This window comes from Amaranthus tricolor, chromosome 1 (genome assembly GCF_026212465.1).
Source record: "Amaranthus tricolor cultivar Red isolate AtriRed21 chromosome 1, ASM2621246v1, whole genome shotgun sequence".
NCBI classification, from domain to species: Eukaryota; Viridiplantae; Streptophyta; class Magnoliopsida; order Caryophyllales; family Amaranthaceae; genus Amaranthus; species Amaranthus tricolor.
In genome coordinates this window covers 13,552,918-13,568,825 of record NC_080047.1, presented here as the reverse complement: position 1 = coordinate 13,568,825, position 15,908 = coordinate 13,552,918, and the positions used below count along the sequence as shown (strand labels likewise).

Below are 15,908 nucleotides of genomic sequence, written 5' to 3'. Positions count from 1 at the left end.
GCGTCTAACATGACAGCCTAATGGCAAAAACACTATTCATTTGCAAATGATGAATAGCGTTCACCTCTTAGAGGCTTTTATAGTTTATGGATATGGATTATGGATGTATGATTAATTATCTTCAACGGTTACAATAAGTACTCAAGTATTTGTAATTGATAATAAGACTTATTACTAATCACAGTTACCTGGAACGCTGGACGCTGGCCCGTTTCCCGATCTGGGACAACCGATCCCAAACGCGGGACGCTTGTGTATCGGAACAACGTGGAACGGTTACCAGATCATGAAGAGTGCAACCCATAAATTGTGTGTTGCCATTGTTGACCGTTAAAAATACAGTGAAGAAGCTAGAAGAAAGGAAGAGAAACAAAGAACAAGAGAAGAAGAAAAAATAATAGAAAAAGAAACTTACCTCATTTGACTGACTTAGGGCTTAGATGTCCGGCTACTGGGCTTATCTTTTACTTTTTTTATTTCTAACTCCTCTTATTCTTAAATGTATATTTTAATATTAAAATCATACCCACTCGTTCCGGAGTCACCTTAGTCAGCGTTCCACGTTTCCGTTCCCGTTCCACGTTTCAACCCGTATTGCGTTCCAAGTAACAATGTTGTTAATCATAAAGACTTTATATTTATTCATAGAAATATAACATAGTCTTATTATCATTATTTTTTTATTATTATTCTTATATGATTAATATCTATGATTATTATAACAGTTCTATCTAAGTATCTATTCTAATATTAAGCAGACATTATTTCAATTCAATTTATTATTAGATTAAATATGCTAATAAAATAATTGAAGGATTAATTATTTTGTATTGAAATCAGTTAGTTTTTTTTTTAAATATGGTAATTAATTAAGTTTCTTTATTTTTTCTTTTAGAAATTGACAACTTGCTTAAGTATATGCCATGTAGGTGGAATTTAACCAATAGGAATTTTCCAATTGTCAAAATTTTTCTTAAATTGACACTTGTCATTACATATATCATCTTTAGTAATTAGTATTCCCTCCGTTTTCATATGTTCTTCTCAAATACTGGAATTTATGGATTTTAGTGTTAAACTTTGATTATGATTTCTCATCGATCTATATAATAAAACATATTCATGTGAGATCTTGATATATTTGTCTCAATATATATTATTTAAATATTAACTTTTTAGAATTTAAAAACTCACAATTACAATTAGGAAAAATGACAAAAAACTACCTTTTATGATATTTTTGTTTTCAAAAGACTACCACTTGACGGAAATCGTCAGTTGACCGTCAAGTGGGGCTGACTTTGCATGTAAAAGGCATGTGACTTCATTAAATGTACCTTTTTCTCCATTGTTTTTCTTATTTTCCTTTCAATTTTCGAATTTTTTTGCCTATTCCCTGCATATATACAATGCCAAACAGTTTCTTGGTAACAATTGAAAGGTGTATAGTATAGTCTAAATCCTTACACATCTCGCCCATACCAGTATAGTATGCTACTCCCCCCAAGAAGAAAATTTATGTTTTTCAAGTTTAAATTTGGGTTGTTCTTAGATAAAAATGATTCTAGTAATGATGAATTATTGTGTGATATTAGAGATTGTAAATCCTTTATTTTGAAAATAAAATCCATGTAACTTTTTTGATTTCTTACTCTTAATTTCACCACAAATCAAAAAAATAAACCAATAAAGATAAATTGGAAAAATCAAGGTTAACACAGATTTACCCTAATATAATTAAGAACAACAAAAAATAAATAAATAAATCTCTGAAGCTTTTGACAAAAATAACCTAAAATTGCTATCAATGTTCATCATTTTGAGACTAATCAAGCTAATTCAAAAACTTGAAGAACAACACAATTTGTTCATCGAAATGTAATTGAAGGTAAGAGATTTCAATAGTCTACTGTTTTTACCCAACATTCAACTCAAATTGTTTGAAAAACCTGAAGAACACAATTTGTTGGGACAACCTTCCATTTCAACGACTTCTTTACATAATCTTTAATCTTTATCATCTCAACATTCAACTTTCTTTACTCACCTGCAAATACCCGATCTTTTTCACAATTTCAACAAATTTTCAAGCCAAAATTGGATTTATCATGTTACTTCCCATACACAATCCCCATCACCTGAACCCTTATCTCCATCATCTTCATCTGAGAGTAAGAGAAAAAACAACATAATGATTGTTCATTGCTGGATGCATTCATGTTTCATGTTTGTTTTTGTTTAGCTTTATTAAAAAAGAGGGAGATATTATTTTAATAAGGAGAGAAAATTGATAATACTTATTGATTTGTTGCTTATTTTGCTGATCTGTTATCTTAATTCTTAAACATAGTTACTTGATGATACATGTTTGATGATACGATTATAATTACTTATTATTGTTCATGATGATATGTTCTTAGTTGCTGATTATTGTTCATGTTCATGACGTTTGATAATCATGATTTTTGATATGATGAATATTGATTATTATATTTTTGCATGTATTGTGATTAGTTATTCGTTTATTTGTCATAATAGTATATCTTATTAATAATTTTATTATCCATGCATGAAACCTTATTGGTTTGTGATAATGAGATGCATGAAAATTTATTGGTTTATACTATCCTGTTTTTATATTGTTTTGTTTTGAAACTGTTTTCAAAGTCTTGAAAACATTTTGGTTAATGATATCTTGTTATTGTTATCATGTTTTTCAATTCATGTTAACTTAGTAATATGATTTAGGAAAATATGGTTTTGACTTTCATGAAGGGGAAGATTAAAGACTCAACTCTCTTAAATGATGATAATTCAAAACACATATTAATTAAACAAATAAATTAAGTAACTACATTTAGTAGTTTAAGTTAGTCTAAAATCATATTGGATATAAATTTAATAATTGATATATATGTTTAAGTCCGAATTGTTGGAATATGCTTAAATAACTTAAACTTATCTTAAGGTTGAATTTATAAGTCTTGAAATTAGTTTCAATGTCTTGAAAGTGATTATGTATATAATAACGTTAGTTTCGTAATTATCTTTAAAATATTTTAATAGGTCAAGGTTTATAAAATTAACTTTGAAATATTTTAATAGGTCAAGGTTCATTAAAATTAATTTTGAATTGTCTCAATAGGTTAAAATATTGAAATTAAGTTTGTTTATACGTTTGTTATTAACGTTTGATATTTTATTTGAATTTAAAATATGTGCTTAAAATAGTTAGATGATTAAATATCCATAGTACAAGCTAAACACGTTTTGTTATTATTACTACACGTTAATATTTGAATTTAAATTAAGTTGTTAAGCTAATTAAAGAGAATCCTATAAACAAACTAATGTAATATTTAATTTGATACTAAACATAGGAAATGACAATTTAAATTAATGCTAAATATAGGAATTAACTTTGAATAAGTATTTACACGTTGATTAATCTGGTTTTGCTGAGTTTTCAATATCTTGAGTTCTAACGTGGCAGCTCAATAAGTATTAAGCAAACTAAAAATAGCAAACAAATGACGCGTTTAACAATAACAGCAGGAGCGTCTGTTTGAATAATTTTTCAAGAGTTTGAAAAACGATCCAGATTGATCAGAACTGCTATTTTCACGGATGAAGCTTCCTTGGTTTACAAGATTGTGTTGAGGCGTGACATTATAAATAGAAGACTTCATACAAAGACTAAGTGTTCATCTAGCTCTTACAATTTGTAATAGGCTTAAGTGTTAAAAAAAAGAGTTAGATTAAGTTTAATACGCCAAAGTTAGAATACTTTTCAAAGTGTTCAACTTGTAATCTCTATTGTGAGATTGGAATTTTCTTTTATTAAAGGGACTTGTAAGACGTTTCTTCAAGGGGAAGAACGTAGTGAGAGAAGATAGTGAGATCTTCTAGTTTGTCTTAAAGTCTATTAATAAAAGATGTTGAAATCCTACGGGTTGAAAAAGAACCCATGGGGGGGAGTAGGTTGTTTAGAACCGAACCTCATTAACATATCGTGTGTTATTCTTTAAGTTTATTTTCCGCACCTACGTTATTTTTTTTATTACTCGACCAATAACTGTCCCAAAAAACAGTTTTTAAGGTCACTCAATCTCTTGAGATATTTTTCCATACAAAAATTTTAAACGCCCGTACTCTCTATTCACCCCCCTCTAGAGAGTATTCGACCTCCTATCAACTTTCAAACATAATTCAATTTGGGAAAGAATTAGGGTTCTAAAGAATTGAAGGGAAAGGGGAAAGGGGAAAGAATTTGAAGAAATCATGTCTTAAAAGAGGAACAAATGCTGACGTAAGTAACTCACGTGACCCCACGTGCTGGTCAAAATAAAATTTTATGGTGAACATAAGAAAACCGTCAAGTGGTAGTCTATTGCAAGCGTTTATGTCATTTAAGGTAGTTTTTTGCAAAAAAAAAAAATAGATTAGGTAGTTTTTTGCAAAAAAAAAAAAAAGATTAGGTAACTTTTTGCAATTTTTTCTTAAAATTATTTGATTTTAAAATTTGCATTGGAATCTGCATAAAAAGGAAGAAGAATGAAAACAGAGGGAGTATGTTATAAAAAAACAACATACAGTCTGGTTACGCAAGGCTGCTGAATTTCAATTGTACAAAATAAATCATATTTTTTTTCTTCTAAAAATAACAAAACTAACTGATGATCAATATGAATAGTTTAGGAAATTTCCAAAAATTTAATTATTTCAAAAATTATGCTACTACCATAATTTGATAATTTGATAATTGGTTATATTAGATAAATAATTTACGCATAAACGAGTATAAATTTCTAGAAATTTAATTATTTCAAAAATAAAAAATTCTCGTGAGAGACCATCTCTAATTGGGTCATGCCATTATATATTTTTTAAAATATTATAAGTAGACGTTAAAAATGATTTAAGTAGACATTTACGATATTGAAAGTAGGCATTAAAAATAAGGTAAGTAAGCATTGAAGATAATGTAAGTAGGCATTTAGGCATTAATCTTTAATGGGTTGGGCTTGAGAGATACATCTCTAAAAGAAACGGTCTTTCAAGAGACTAGCTGTTCAAAAATATGGTAAAATTAGTATAAATTATTGTTTTCCTTCTTTACATTCAATTGCCTATTATTAAATTGTTATAATATTATTATATCAATTATTATATATTAATGAAAAAGATTAAACTTAATAATGATGATATATACTTGCATTATTATTTAAAAATTATATTTTTACATATGCCAGCACTTAAAAATTTCGTATGTTATACGGGTTACTAACAATAGTATATGATATTTACTAATCAGTTAATTAGTACTAGTCAACATAAGAAAATGGGTTGAATTATTGCTAACTAATTAAGCTAGTTAGTATTAAAATTAAAAAAATAAGTTGTCAAATTAAATCAAATTACATAGGAAAAGATGACATGCACCAAAATCTAGTAAACTAAAAAGAATCAATATCTAAAAAAAATAAAAGAAATTATAATACCTTGATTATTACAATTAAATTAAGAACATATATAGATGAACACTATTAGTAGTAAGACCTAATTTGGAAATGCATATAAACAAAGAGCACAAACAATAAGATTGTAAATAAGCAAGTAAGGTTAAGGGTAAAAGACAAGCAAAGGAAAGAAACATACCCTTATAGACAACAATTTCCTTTTCCCTAAATCCTTTCATTCAAAAATTTCAACATTTTGTAAGTTTGCACAAGATCTATTATCTTGGCCTTATTTTTACCCAAGAGTACATAGTAAATAAACTAACAATTAATTTAAAATATTAAACTAATAAATAAGAAAAGGAGATGATATATTAATAAAAAAAGAGGGATCAGAAATGTAGTTAGCTAGCAAAGGTCACAAGTAGACCTCGAAAGTTGATGCTTTTAATTTGGGTTAAAGATGATGTGTTGGAGAGGGGGAAGAATATTCGAAAGTCAGAAATGTACAAGAAGAAAAATACAAAGATTAAATACTAAAAAAAGGTTTAGAAAAGAAGAGCATAATTAGATTATGATTATTATTGTTAAGGTTACCAGGATAAGTCAGCTCATACGGAGACGACTACTCCACATTTCTAAAAATTCACTGCTCTTGTCAGCTTCCTGTTCTTTTACTTGTCTCTCTTCCCCTTCCTTCATTTTACTTCTATTTTTCATCTTATTTTGTTCATTTCAGTCATTAGGTCGATTTCGGGTTAAATGTTTTAAGTTAGTTTAATATTTGAACTTGTGCCCACCTTGGATTTTATATAATTTAAATTCATTTTAAAGTCGGGTCAAATTATGTTTGATTACAAAGTTAGGTAAATATCGAGTCTGTTTTAAACACCTTTAGAATTTCTCATTGATTGTACTTAATACTTGAAGTGCGATTATTTGTACTTATTCTTTTTTATACTCCTTGTGTGATGTTTTAGTGGGTTTTAGGTAGTGTGGATAGTGTTATTTGATATTTTTATCTCGTGTCTTTGATATTGTATTTTATGTAATTTTAAGGCAAAAATCAGAGTTTTATTAAGTCCCGGGGGTGATAAGAGGGTGAAGGCTTGAAGAATTGGCCTAAGACCCCTAAAAGAAGTGAAGAGGTCAAGCCAAACAAGCCCCAAGGGAAAGAAACGAGTCGTAGCTAAGCCATGTTAAAAAGCCACGACCCGTCGCTCAACTATTGGAGTCTAGAACAAAAGTGACGAGTCGTCCCCAATTTACCACGACTTATCGCATATCTACTGATCTGTGCAAAACATTCCAGAGGCAAAGCGACGAGTTGTCTCCAACTTGCCACGACTCATCGCCAATTCGCTGAAGTCATTTACCCCAGGCAGTAGCCATCACGTCAGGTGTCTTTTTCGTGCGTTTTGACGGTTACTTTTTGGAGCCACTATAAATAGTGGTAGTTATTTTTATCATAAGCAAGTTTTTAATTTTAATTTTTAGAATTTCCTTTTTGTTCTTCTTCTTTGAGAGCTTTCATTGTCGAATTACATTGTTACATTTAATTTCATTGCAATTTACATTTATGTTCTTCTCCATTAATAAGTTTTCTTAATTTAATGCTTTATTGTTTATCTTTGTGCATTAAAATTATTCATCATTTTCATGTTTAGTATTTTAATTAGGGTTTCATTCATCATTAATCACATCTTCATCACCATGTCTATTGAGTAGATTTTCTCTTCTAGGATTAAGGGATTAACCCTAATTCGAAGCATGAAATGATATTTTATTGATTAATTGTGTGAAATTTGGGTCTATGATTAAACCCGTGCTTAATGAACCTTAGTTTAAATATCTTTATTAACCTTTTCAATAAAACGAAAGTTTGACATTAGGATTAATTTAGGATTGAGGTATATTTAAGTTAAATTCATATTAGTTTAACCAACAAAACGAAAGTTTAAGGATTAATACTAGTAAGGTCTTAAACCGATATTGATCAATAAAGCGGAAGCTTAAGATTAATTAGATCACGTTTAATTATGCCAAAGACTCAATTTCATACAATTCTGAGAGTTATTGACTCCCATGTTAGAATTAGGTGATTTCCGACACCTTAGATCTGCCTTATTATCATCATCTTCGTATTAATCATTGTCTTAGATTTATTTATTAGTTTTATTTACATCATTTTAGTTATTGCTTTGTTAGATTTTCAACCCACTTATATTTGTTTGTCCGAATCTCATGGTTCTAAACTGAACGAATAATTAACTTGCTTCTCTGAGTTCGACCTGTATTGCTACACGTACACCATGTGCTTGCGGTTAATTAAAATTTGTACATTAATACTACTTGTCAAGTAAAAATATATTATTTCAATACCTTTTAAGATAAGTGTGTACAAAAATAGTGTAGACCAAGTCCATATAAAATTTTCTCTTAATCTTGAACCAAAATATTAACTAATATCTCTTCAACTAGCTATACATATCACTTGAACTCTAGTCATGAAATAATTAAAAATATTAATAAATAACTAAACCAAATTTTCTTAAAATTGTTCTTTTTTTAACTAATATTCAATAAAATGAATTTTTGCAATGTATAAAATAGAAATTTCAATCACTTTTGCATTCACCCTTTCTAATTTTTTGAATATGGAATCGCATCTATTTAATACAAAAAAAATCCTAAATTGTAATGTTGATTATTTTTATAAAGTGATCACCATTCAGCAATATCTAGAACTTTTATATGAAATTGGGTTTGTTGGCATACACTTTGTTGCCATGTAAGAAACCTAGCAAGCATAGACAAACTTCTACATTATTTGAGCATAAAAAAGAAATCATTTATGAGTCATTCTATTTTTAAGATCCAAAAATAAAGGCAACTATAATTAAATGTATTTTACTTTGTTTAGGAATCAAAGACTAAGAATTGTTTCAACAAAATAGCCATTAACGATCAACAATAAAACAACTATTAATAATAGTTTAAAAGCCTGAAGTCAAATAAAAGATTAATATAACACGCATTAACATTAAATAGTCACACTTTTGGGTTACTTGTGAATACTCACACTTTTGAAAAACTTAATAAGTAAACATCATGTAAAACTAATCAAATTATTTATAACTAAACATTTAAAATTTTTAATGTAAAGTTAAATTTCTAAAAGTTTAATAAACATCTCTTAGGGAATAAATTGTTCTCATTATTCAGATCCATTAAAAAATTTATGCCTCTCAAATCTAACTTTAAAAATAAAACATATCCTAAAATAAATTTGGTGGCAATATAAACCTTGAACAAAAGGATTTGTGGCATTTGAAATATTGTATGGATTTGTTGGTAGCTAATTAGAAAATTGCTCTCGTATTTTGAAAATAATTGAGGATTTTGGGTCTCAACAAAAGCATATCAAAGACCATAACACTGAAAAAAATGGATGAAATCAACCCACATAGCCAAACACTCAACATAAGTCAAAAAGATAATTATGAATACATACAGTGGAGAAAGAACCATGAACATCATAATCAGCTTCATCATCTTCCTAGTCTTCTTTTAAAGCTCAATTTGGAGTATATGGAGCAATCTTAGTATTAGTGACCTCCTAAAAAAGTTTTTTCTTGTGCGCACGAGTAAGGTCAAAGTGCGTTAAAAAGGTTTGTGTTGATTTTGTGGGATCAATTTACAACCTCAAAAGATAGTCATAAACGCTTTAATAGGACCGGGGTGTTATGTAGCTAGGTTTTATAAAAAAATAAGCATAAATTTGATATTATGAATACATTAAAATTTATTTTATGTTTTATATTTAATAGACGAGCTCAGTTTTGATTTCAGTTTTCAATTTATTATGAGTAATTATTATTGTTCGATTTGAACTCGAGAAAAAATTTAACTCGCTATTAATAATTCAAACATTCATATAACCTTTTAGATTTCAACTGTAAAAGTTTTTAGTAAATTGAATTTTCAGCCGAAATAGGCTTCATTAAGATAAACATCTTAATTCAATAGCTCACCTTTCAAATAAAAAAAAAAGTTCAATTGAGTTTTTTTACTATTATTATAATTGCTTTAAGAGATACTTGATAAAAATAATAGAAATTGGTAAAAAAAATAAATAAAGGCAGTGGATTAATTATGTGGTAATCATTCCAAAATGAAAAGGATGAGGATTTAACTTTCTCATAGCCTCATCATATGTGTCATCATGCACACCTTTGTGCTCCTTTGCCCATTCCCACTCCCCTTCCCAACTTTAACTTTTCACCGCCAACCACAATAAAACATTATTATACTCTCAATGTCCGACCAAAAGCAAAGGTTAAACCACCACATACATTCTTTGTTTTGGACTCTGTCATTTTATTTTTTTTTCTACATTTACAAATATAATGCACCTAAAAGTTTATGTAATATTTAGTGAAAAAGCAAATTGAATCAAAAAATAAAATAAATAAATAAGTGGTTAATGTAATTAGTATTTAAAATGCAGAGAGATATTTCCTTTATTTCTTTGATTTTGCACCTTAAAACTCAATAATTGAGAGTTTTTTGAGTCTTAAAATAAAAATTCAAAGAAACGGAGAAAGTAATAAGTTTGTAAAAATGATTGAAAGGAAGAGAGTGAGACTATTAAAAAAAAGTGTAAAATAAGTGAAATAAATTAATATAGAACATGGTACAAATTGAAAGTCACAAAGTGAGTAGTATATATGCAACTGAGAAATAGGCTGCTCAGCCTCTCCAAGGCTTTGCTTCTTTATTTTATTACTATATTATTTTTCAAATAATTTCCCTGCCAAAAGATCTTTATTTGAGTATATATAACTAAGTATTAGCTACCCTTTTGTTTTCACTTAATCACATCTTAATCTAAAGAGAAAAATTTTCAAAAGGATTGATTATTATCTTTAATTTTTTGGCAAGCTTTTGCTGATCATTTGTGGTAGCATCTTAAAGAGATTAATAAGAACATCCAAGTAAAAGATTTGAATAGTAATGGCTGATCAAGAACCAATTGCAAATGGTTTTATACAAACCCAAATAATTGGATCTAATGAGCCTCCTCTTCCTAAGAAGAAGAGAAACCTACCTGGAAATCCAGGTATGTGATCTTATTTCCATTTTAGCTTTTTTTTTTTCATTTGAGGTAGCCAGGCTAGAGATTCCTACGGGCAAAGATAAAGTAAATGAATCATACTTATGGTCTATAAATGGTAAAAATCAAACCCAAATAACAAGGATGAAAAAGAAAAGCCCTTTTGATCTATGATTCTCTTATTTTCCATTCTACTTAGTTCTTAGTGTTTCTTCTCAAAGTTCAATCATTTATTTCTTTTTTAAAAGGGTTGATCATTGGGGTGTTTGGAAAAATAGTTTATAAGATAATTTTAGCTTATTTTGATTTAAACAGATTGGGTGGTCAAACTCAAATCATCTAATGCTAGTGTGTTTGGTAATTAGCTAGTTAAAATAACTTATCCTATAAATAAGCTATTTTTAAACAAAATACTCATAGCTATAAGTTTGAAATCAAATGGTTAAATCATTTAATAAAATTAACTGGTCAAATCATCTACCAGTTATAGACGTTATCTTTTTTACTCATCATTTAGCTATAGTACCTTTATGGTATAATGATGAAGTCTAGCTTGGTATATTCAGAAATATACACAAAATCAATCACTAAATATAAATAATTTTATCTTCATTTTAATATATGATATTAATAAGTATCTGTCTTTTTGTGTGTTAAAGATCCGGAAGCAGAGGTAATAGCTTTATCACCAAAAACCCTAATGGCAACCAATAGATTTTTATGTGAAATATGTGGAAAAGGGTTTCAGAGAGATCAAAACTTACAACTACATCGAAGAGGCCATAACTTACCATGGAAACTAAAGCAAAGGAGTAGCAAAGAGCCAAGGAAGCGAGTTTACGTATGCCCTGAAAAGACTTGTGTACATCATCATCCTTCTCGTGCACTCGGAGATCTTACTGGCATTAAAAAACACTTTTTTAGAAAACATGGTGAGAAAAAATGGAAGTGTGAAAAATGTAACAAGAAGTACGCTGTTCAGTCTGATTGGAAGGCTCATTCCAAAACTTGTGGAACTAGAGAATACAAGTGTGATTGTGGAACTATTTTCTCAAGGTATTTTCCTTTTTTTTTTTACCATATTATTTCGTTAATGACATATATAAACCTCATATGTTAATTACATCAAATACAACATCTTTGTTATTGTCTTTTAAATCTGTGTACACCACATCAATTATTTTAAATCTCGCTTATATACAAGTCACTAATAGTACGATTTTGTATTGTTTTTCTGTTAGATCATATAATATATGAGTCAGAATTTTAGAGTTAATACAATAACATTGATCATGCATCTCATTGTTACTCATAATATACTCCTCCCTCACTCTAGGTATGTACGCACGGTCACGTCTTTTAAATTTTAATGGAATTATAATAGATCTTAATATAGAATTAAAAAAGAAATTATAGATTTTAATGAGGTAAAATATGTCATATTCCAAAAAATAATATAGCAAACCATGTAAAATGAACTAAAATAGTAAAATCAGAAGAAAAGATATATCGATTACTCATTATACATATAGATTGTTGTCTAGGAAGACATGTTATGTTGTTCTACTTTTTATAAAGAGAACAATAATGTTGTATACGAGATTTGACATTTTACTAGTATATGGCTTGTAGTTACATAACATAGGTGCATTTATATGGTAATTAAAGGAATAAAATTATTTATATGGTAAAAAAAGAGGATGTCATGGTCCAAACTAAGAAAGGTTTAAGGTAGAAATTTATTAGGAGGTGAATTAGGAAAGTGATGGAAATGAAAATGATGCATTTGATGTTATTATGGAAACTTAAGTTTGTCTATTTTGAAAGATAGTAACATTATTTGTTAATGTATGAGTGAAGTGGGGGCAAGAAGGGTAGATATATGAATATGAGGACAAACAAATTGTTAAGAGAATAATTTATATATATGGGAATCTGAGGGTGGTGCATAATTGTCTTGGCCAAGATATCTTATTCACATGCAAATTTCAGTAGCCTAAAACTAGTTGTCCCTCCCAGCTTTCTCTCTCTGATATTCTCCTTTTTATGTTTGAATTCCAGCAGCTGTGCTACAATTGTTTCATATCTTCATCTATTTCTTTTTGTTATGGCCCATCTCTCTACAATTATTGGTGTATTTTTGTAATATAATTAGTTTTTTCATTGATTTTTAACTTGTTGATTTTTAATTTTTGACACAACTTCTTTTTTAATAATAGCGAACAACTAAATTTTAATTTATTGTACATCTTCATAACATCGGACTAACAACTGACTTAAAAACTATTAATGCTTTCAACTATATATCCAAACCAACTAACTAATAGCTTCAGTCAATAATCATTTATATAATATTCTATGTAAGATTTGATTTATAATGTTAAATCATTAGTGCATTCATGTCAATTGCAAGATAAATTATGGACTATTAGTACGTATTTCTTAATAAATTTGTACAAAATCTTGCACGAAAAGTAATCAAAGTGGATAAAGTAAAGGGCAGGAGTAGGAGTACTAAGATAGATTTAAAAAAGAAAATACACGTAGAGGTGAGTGTTGGAAATACTTCACATGTGAGACAAGATTCCACATCGATAAAATAGTGGGTTGTTGACTTGCATATATAGTGGGTGAGCTAATCTTCCTACTACCATATGGTTTTGGGAAACAATGAACCTCACCGAGTGTATGTGCAAGTCAACGCTCTTGACTCGTGGATTTGTAGGCTCGAGTCCACGGGTCTCCCGTGTCCACACGAGTGGGCCGCAGTGAAAATCATGTGACGAATTGTCACAACCTAATTTAATAGTGAGAATTGTTAGATTTTGAGTCTAATCAGTATTTAGATCATCTAGTTAGATTTTAAATCCAATTATTTACGAATTTATGCGTGCTTACTTGGATGCTTGGCTAGTTATCACATTATTTAAAAATTCATTTTAATTTGTTTTTATTCTGTTTTGGTCAATTTATAAGTCACACTAATTGAGTGATCAATATATAAACAATTTACCCAACTCAACATGCTTTACTAGGTAGAAACTATATATATTTAGTGCTTATACATATATGAGGGAATGAGTTGGAAATTTAGAATGATAGGTAAGAATCAAACCTAAAATCTTATTTGGAAGAAGTATTATATAGTATTTTAACTGAAACAAAATCAGATTCTCAAAAAATCTCAGATTAATTTTTTATTTTCGTTAAGTTTTAACTAACTCTCAATAATAAATTATAGGTTAGCTCGTTTTAAGGAATGTATTGTACATTCCTATAGTCTAGAGTGGTCCAAAATAAATCATCAACCAAAAATGGTGCAAAATATATATTTAATATGAAGTAATCTAGCCATCTACACTACAAATAAATGCTAACTAGTTCCACTATACTTGCTCTATTAACTTTTTATACAATTCAATGTGTTATTCTAATCATTTATATATTAAATTATACACATTTAAAAATATAAAAAGTTAATAATATAAAAATATGCAATTAAACAATTCAAATAAGTTTTACTTGACTATTTTTTCTTACACATTAACCCTAATATATAAAATAATTGTAATGTAACAAGTATTTCACAATTAACAAGTATAATTGTTATACTTTACTTTTTTAATAGGAGTACAATTTTTTATATTTCTTTATTTCTTCTCCTTGTGTGTATTTATTTGAACAGGCGGGACAGCTTCATCACACATAGGGCATTTTGCGACGCATTAGCAGAAGAAACAGCAAGAATGAATGCAGCAAACGCCCATTTCAACCTTAATACAGCAGCAGCCAACAACAACCTTAATTACCACCATCTTATGGGACCTAATCTCGGACCAGCTGTCGCCATGGCCCAACATTTTTCCTCCATTTTTAGGCCTCTTTCTTCATCTTCTACTAAACAAGAAACCCTAGATCATCACCATCCAAACCCAAACCAAAGAGATCAACTTTTCCCTTTATGGTTCAATACTAATACCCATCAATTAACTCAATCTGAAGGGTTCAATCAAACCCTCCAAAAATCACTTATAAACACCCAAACAATCCCATTTTTGGTTCCAGAAGCTTCTAAACCTCAACCCCATTTGATGAATTGGGATTTTGGAAATAAAATCTCTGATAATCTACAAAATATAAGTAATAATAATAACATCCCTAATACTACATCATTTCCTTCCTTGTATAGCACCAATCAGAACCCTCAAACCTCTTCAAGTAATTCCTGTCAAATCATGTCAGCCACAGCCTTATTACAAAAAGCTGCTCAAATGGGTTCTACTTCTTCTACCCCAACAAATCATGATCAATTTTTCCTAGGAAATTTTGGGTTAGAAATGAAGGGGAATGATCACGATATTAATACAGATTATAATAATAATAATAATAATGATCTTACTAATAACAGCTACAATGGTGGAGGTGGGTGTGGGTCCCTTTTTGGCACTTCAAATTCTACTACCACTAATGTTGGAAGTGATATAGAGGGCTCAGTTGATGATCTTTCTACAATGACAACTATTTACCATGCAAGTGTCAATAATAATAACCCTGCTAAGCGTCAAAAGTTGTTTAATGAGGAAAGTCATGTAGACCGTATTACTATTCAAGGAATTGTTGGAGCTGGTAGGCAAACTCGGGATTTCCTAGGGGTTGAATCACAGCCGGCGGTATGCCGGCCGTCATCCATTAATGGTTGGATTTGAGTTGCGATCGGGATGATGATGATGATGATTTAGGGTGAAGTTAGGTTGGAATGTTAAAGTCTTAGTCCTAAGAGATTGAGATAAGCTATTTCTGTCTTTATAAGAAAATAATTAGGAACGTATGAAGTCTTGTAAAGAATTTTCAAGTAAAAATATTTTTTATAAATGCTTAATTTTGTTTATGATAGTTGAGAAATGAGAATCACGAGCTAGCCATGTGATTGGAAATTTTTCATTTCATCATTGTAATTCTTTTGTTTGTTGATTTTATATCGTCCGAAAATAATTTTTTTTTTTATGATTATGGTTGCTTGAAAATTCATGCACATTCTTTTGATCTATTGAACCCTATTATAAGATTCACCCATAAAAAAATTAATGGGAATTTTTTTAATTACTAATTGGTATATTTTGTGCGAAGTAGTTGATAAGGGTTGAGTGGTGGGCACAAAAGCAAATGATTCTCGCTTTACATCTCCATTATTATAATACTCTAGTTTAGTAATGTTCTTCTTATTTACATTTTACACAGTTTTCAAATAAAATTTTGAATTTTAATATCTCTAAATACGTATCACAAAAAATTATAAAAAATATATAATAAAAAAATACACTTTAAGACGAATC

The 15,908-nt window shown here is 29.0% G+C and overlaps 1 protein-coding gene across 1 annotated transcript; it reads left to right on the top strand.

Annotated features, from left to right (window-relative positions):
- Positions 1-9,694: 9,694 nt before the first annotated feature.
- Positions 9,695-15,642, top strand: LOC130815136 (zinc finger protein NUTCRACKER). Its single transcript, XM_057681499.1, has 3 exons — positions 9,695-10,581; positions 11,235-11,631; positions 14,261-15,642. Exons 1-3 carry the CDS (start codon positions 10,476-10,478, stop codon positions 15,279-15,281), a joined length of 1,524 nt encoding a protein of 507 aa, XP_057537482.1. The 5' UTR covers positions 9,695-10,475; the 3' UTR covers positions 15,282-15,642.
- The last annotated feature ends 266 nt before the right edge of the window (positions 15,643-15,908 follow it).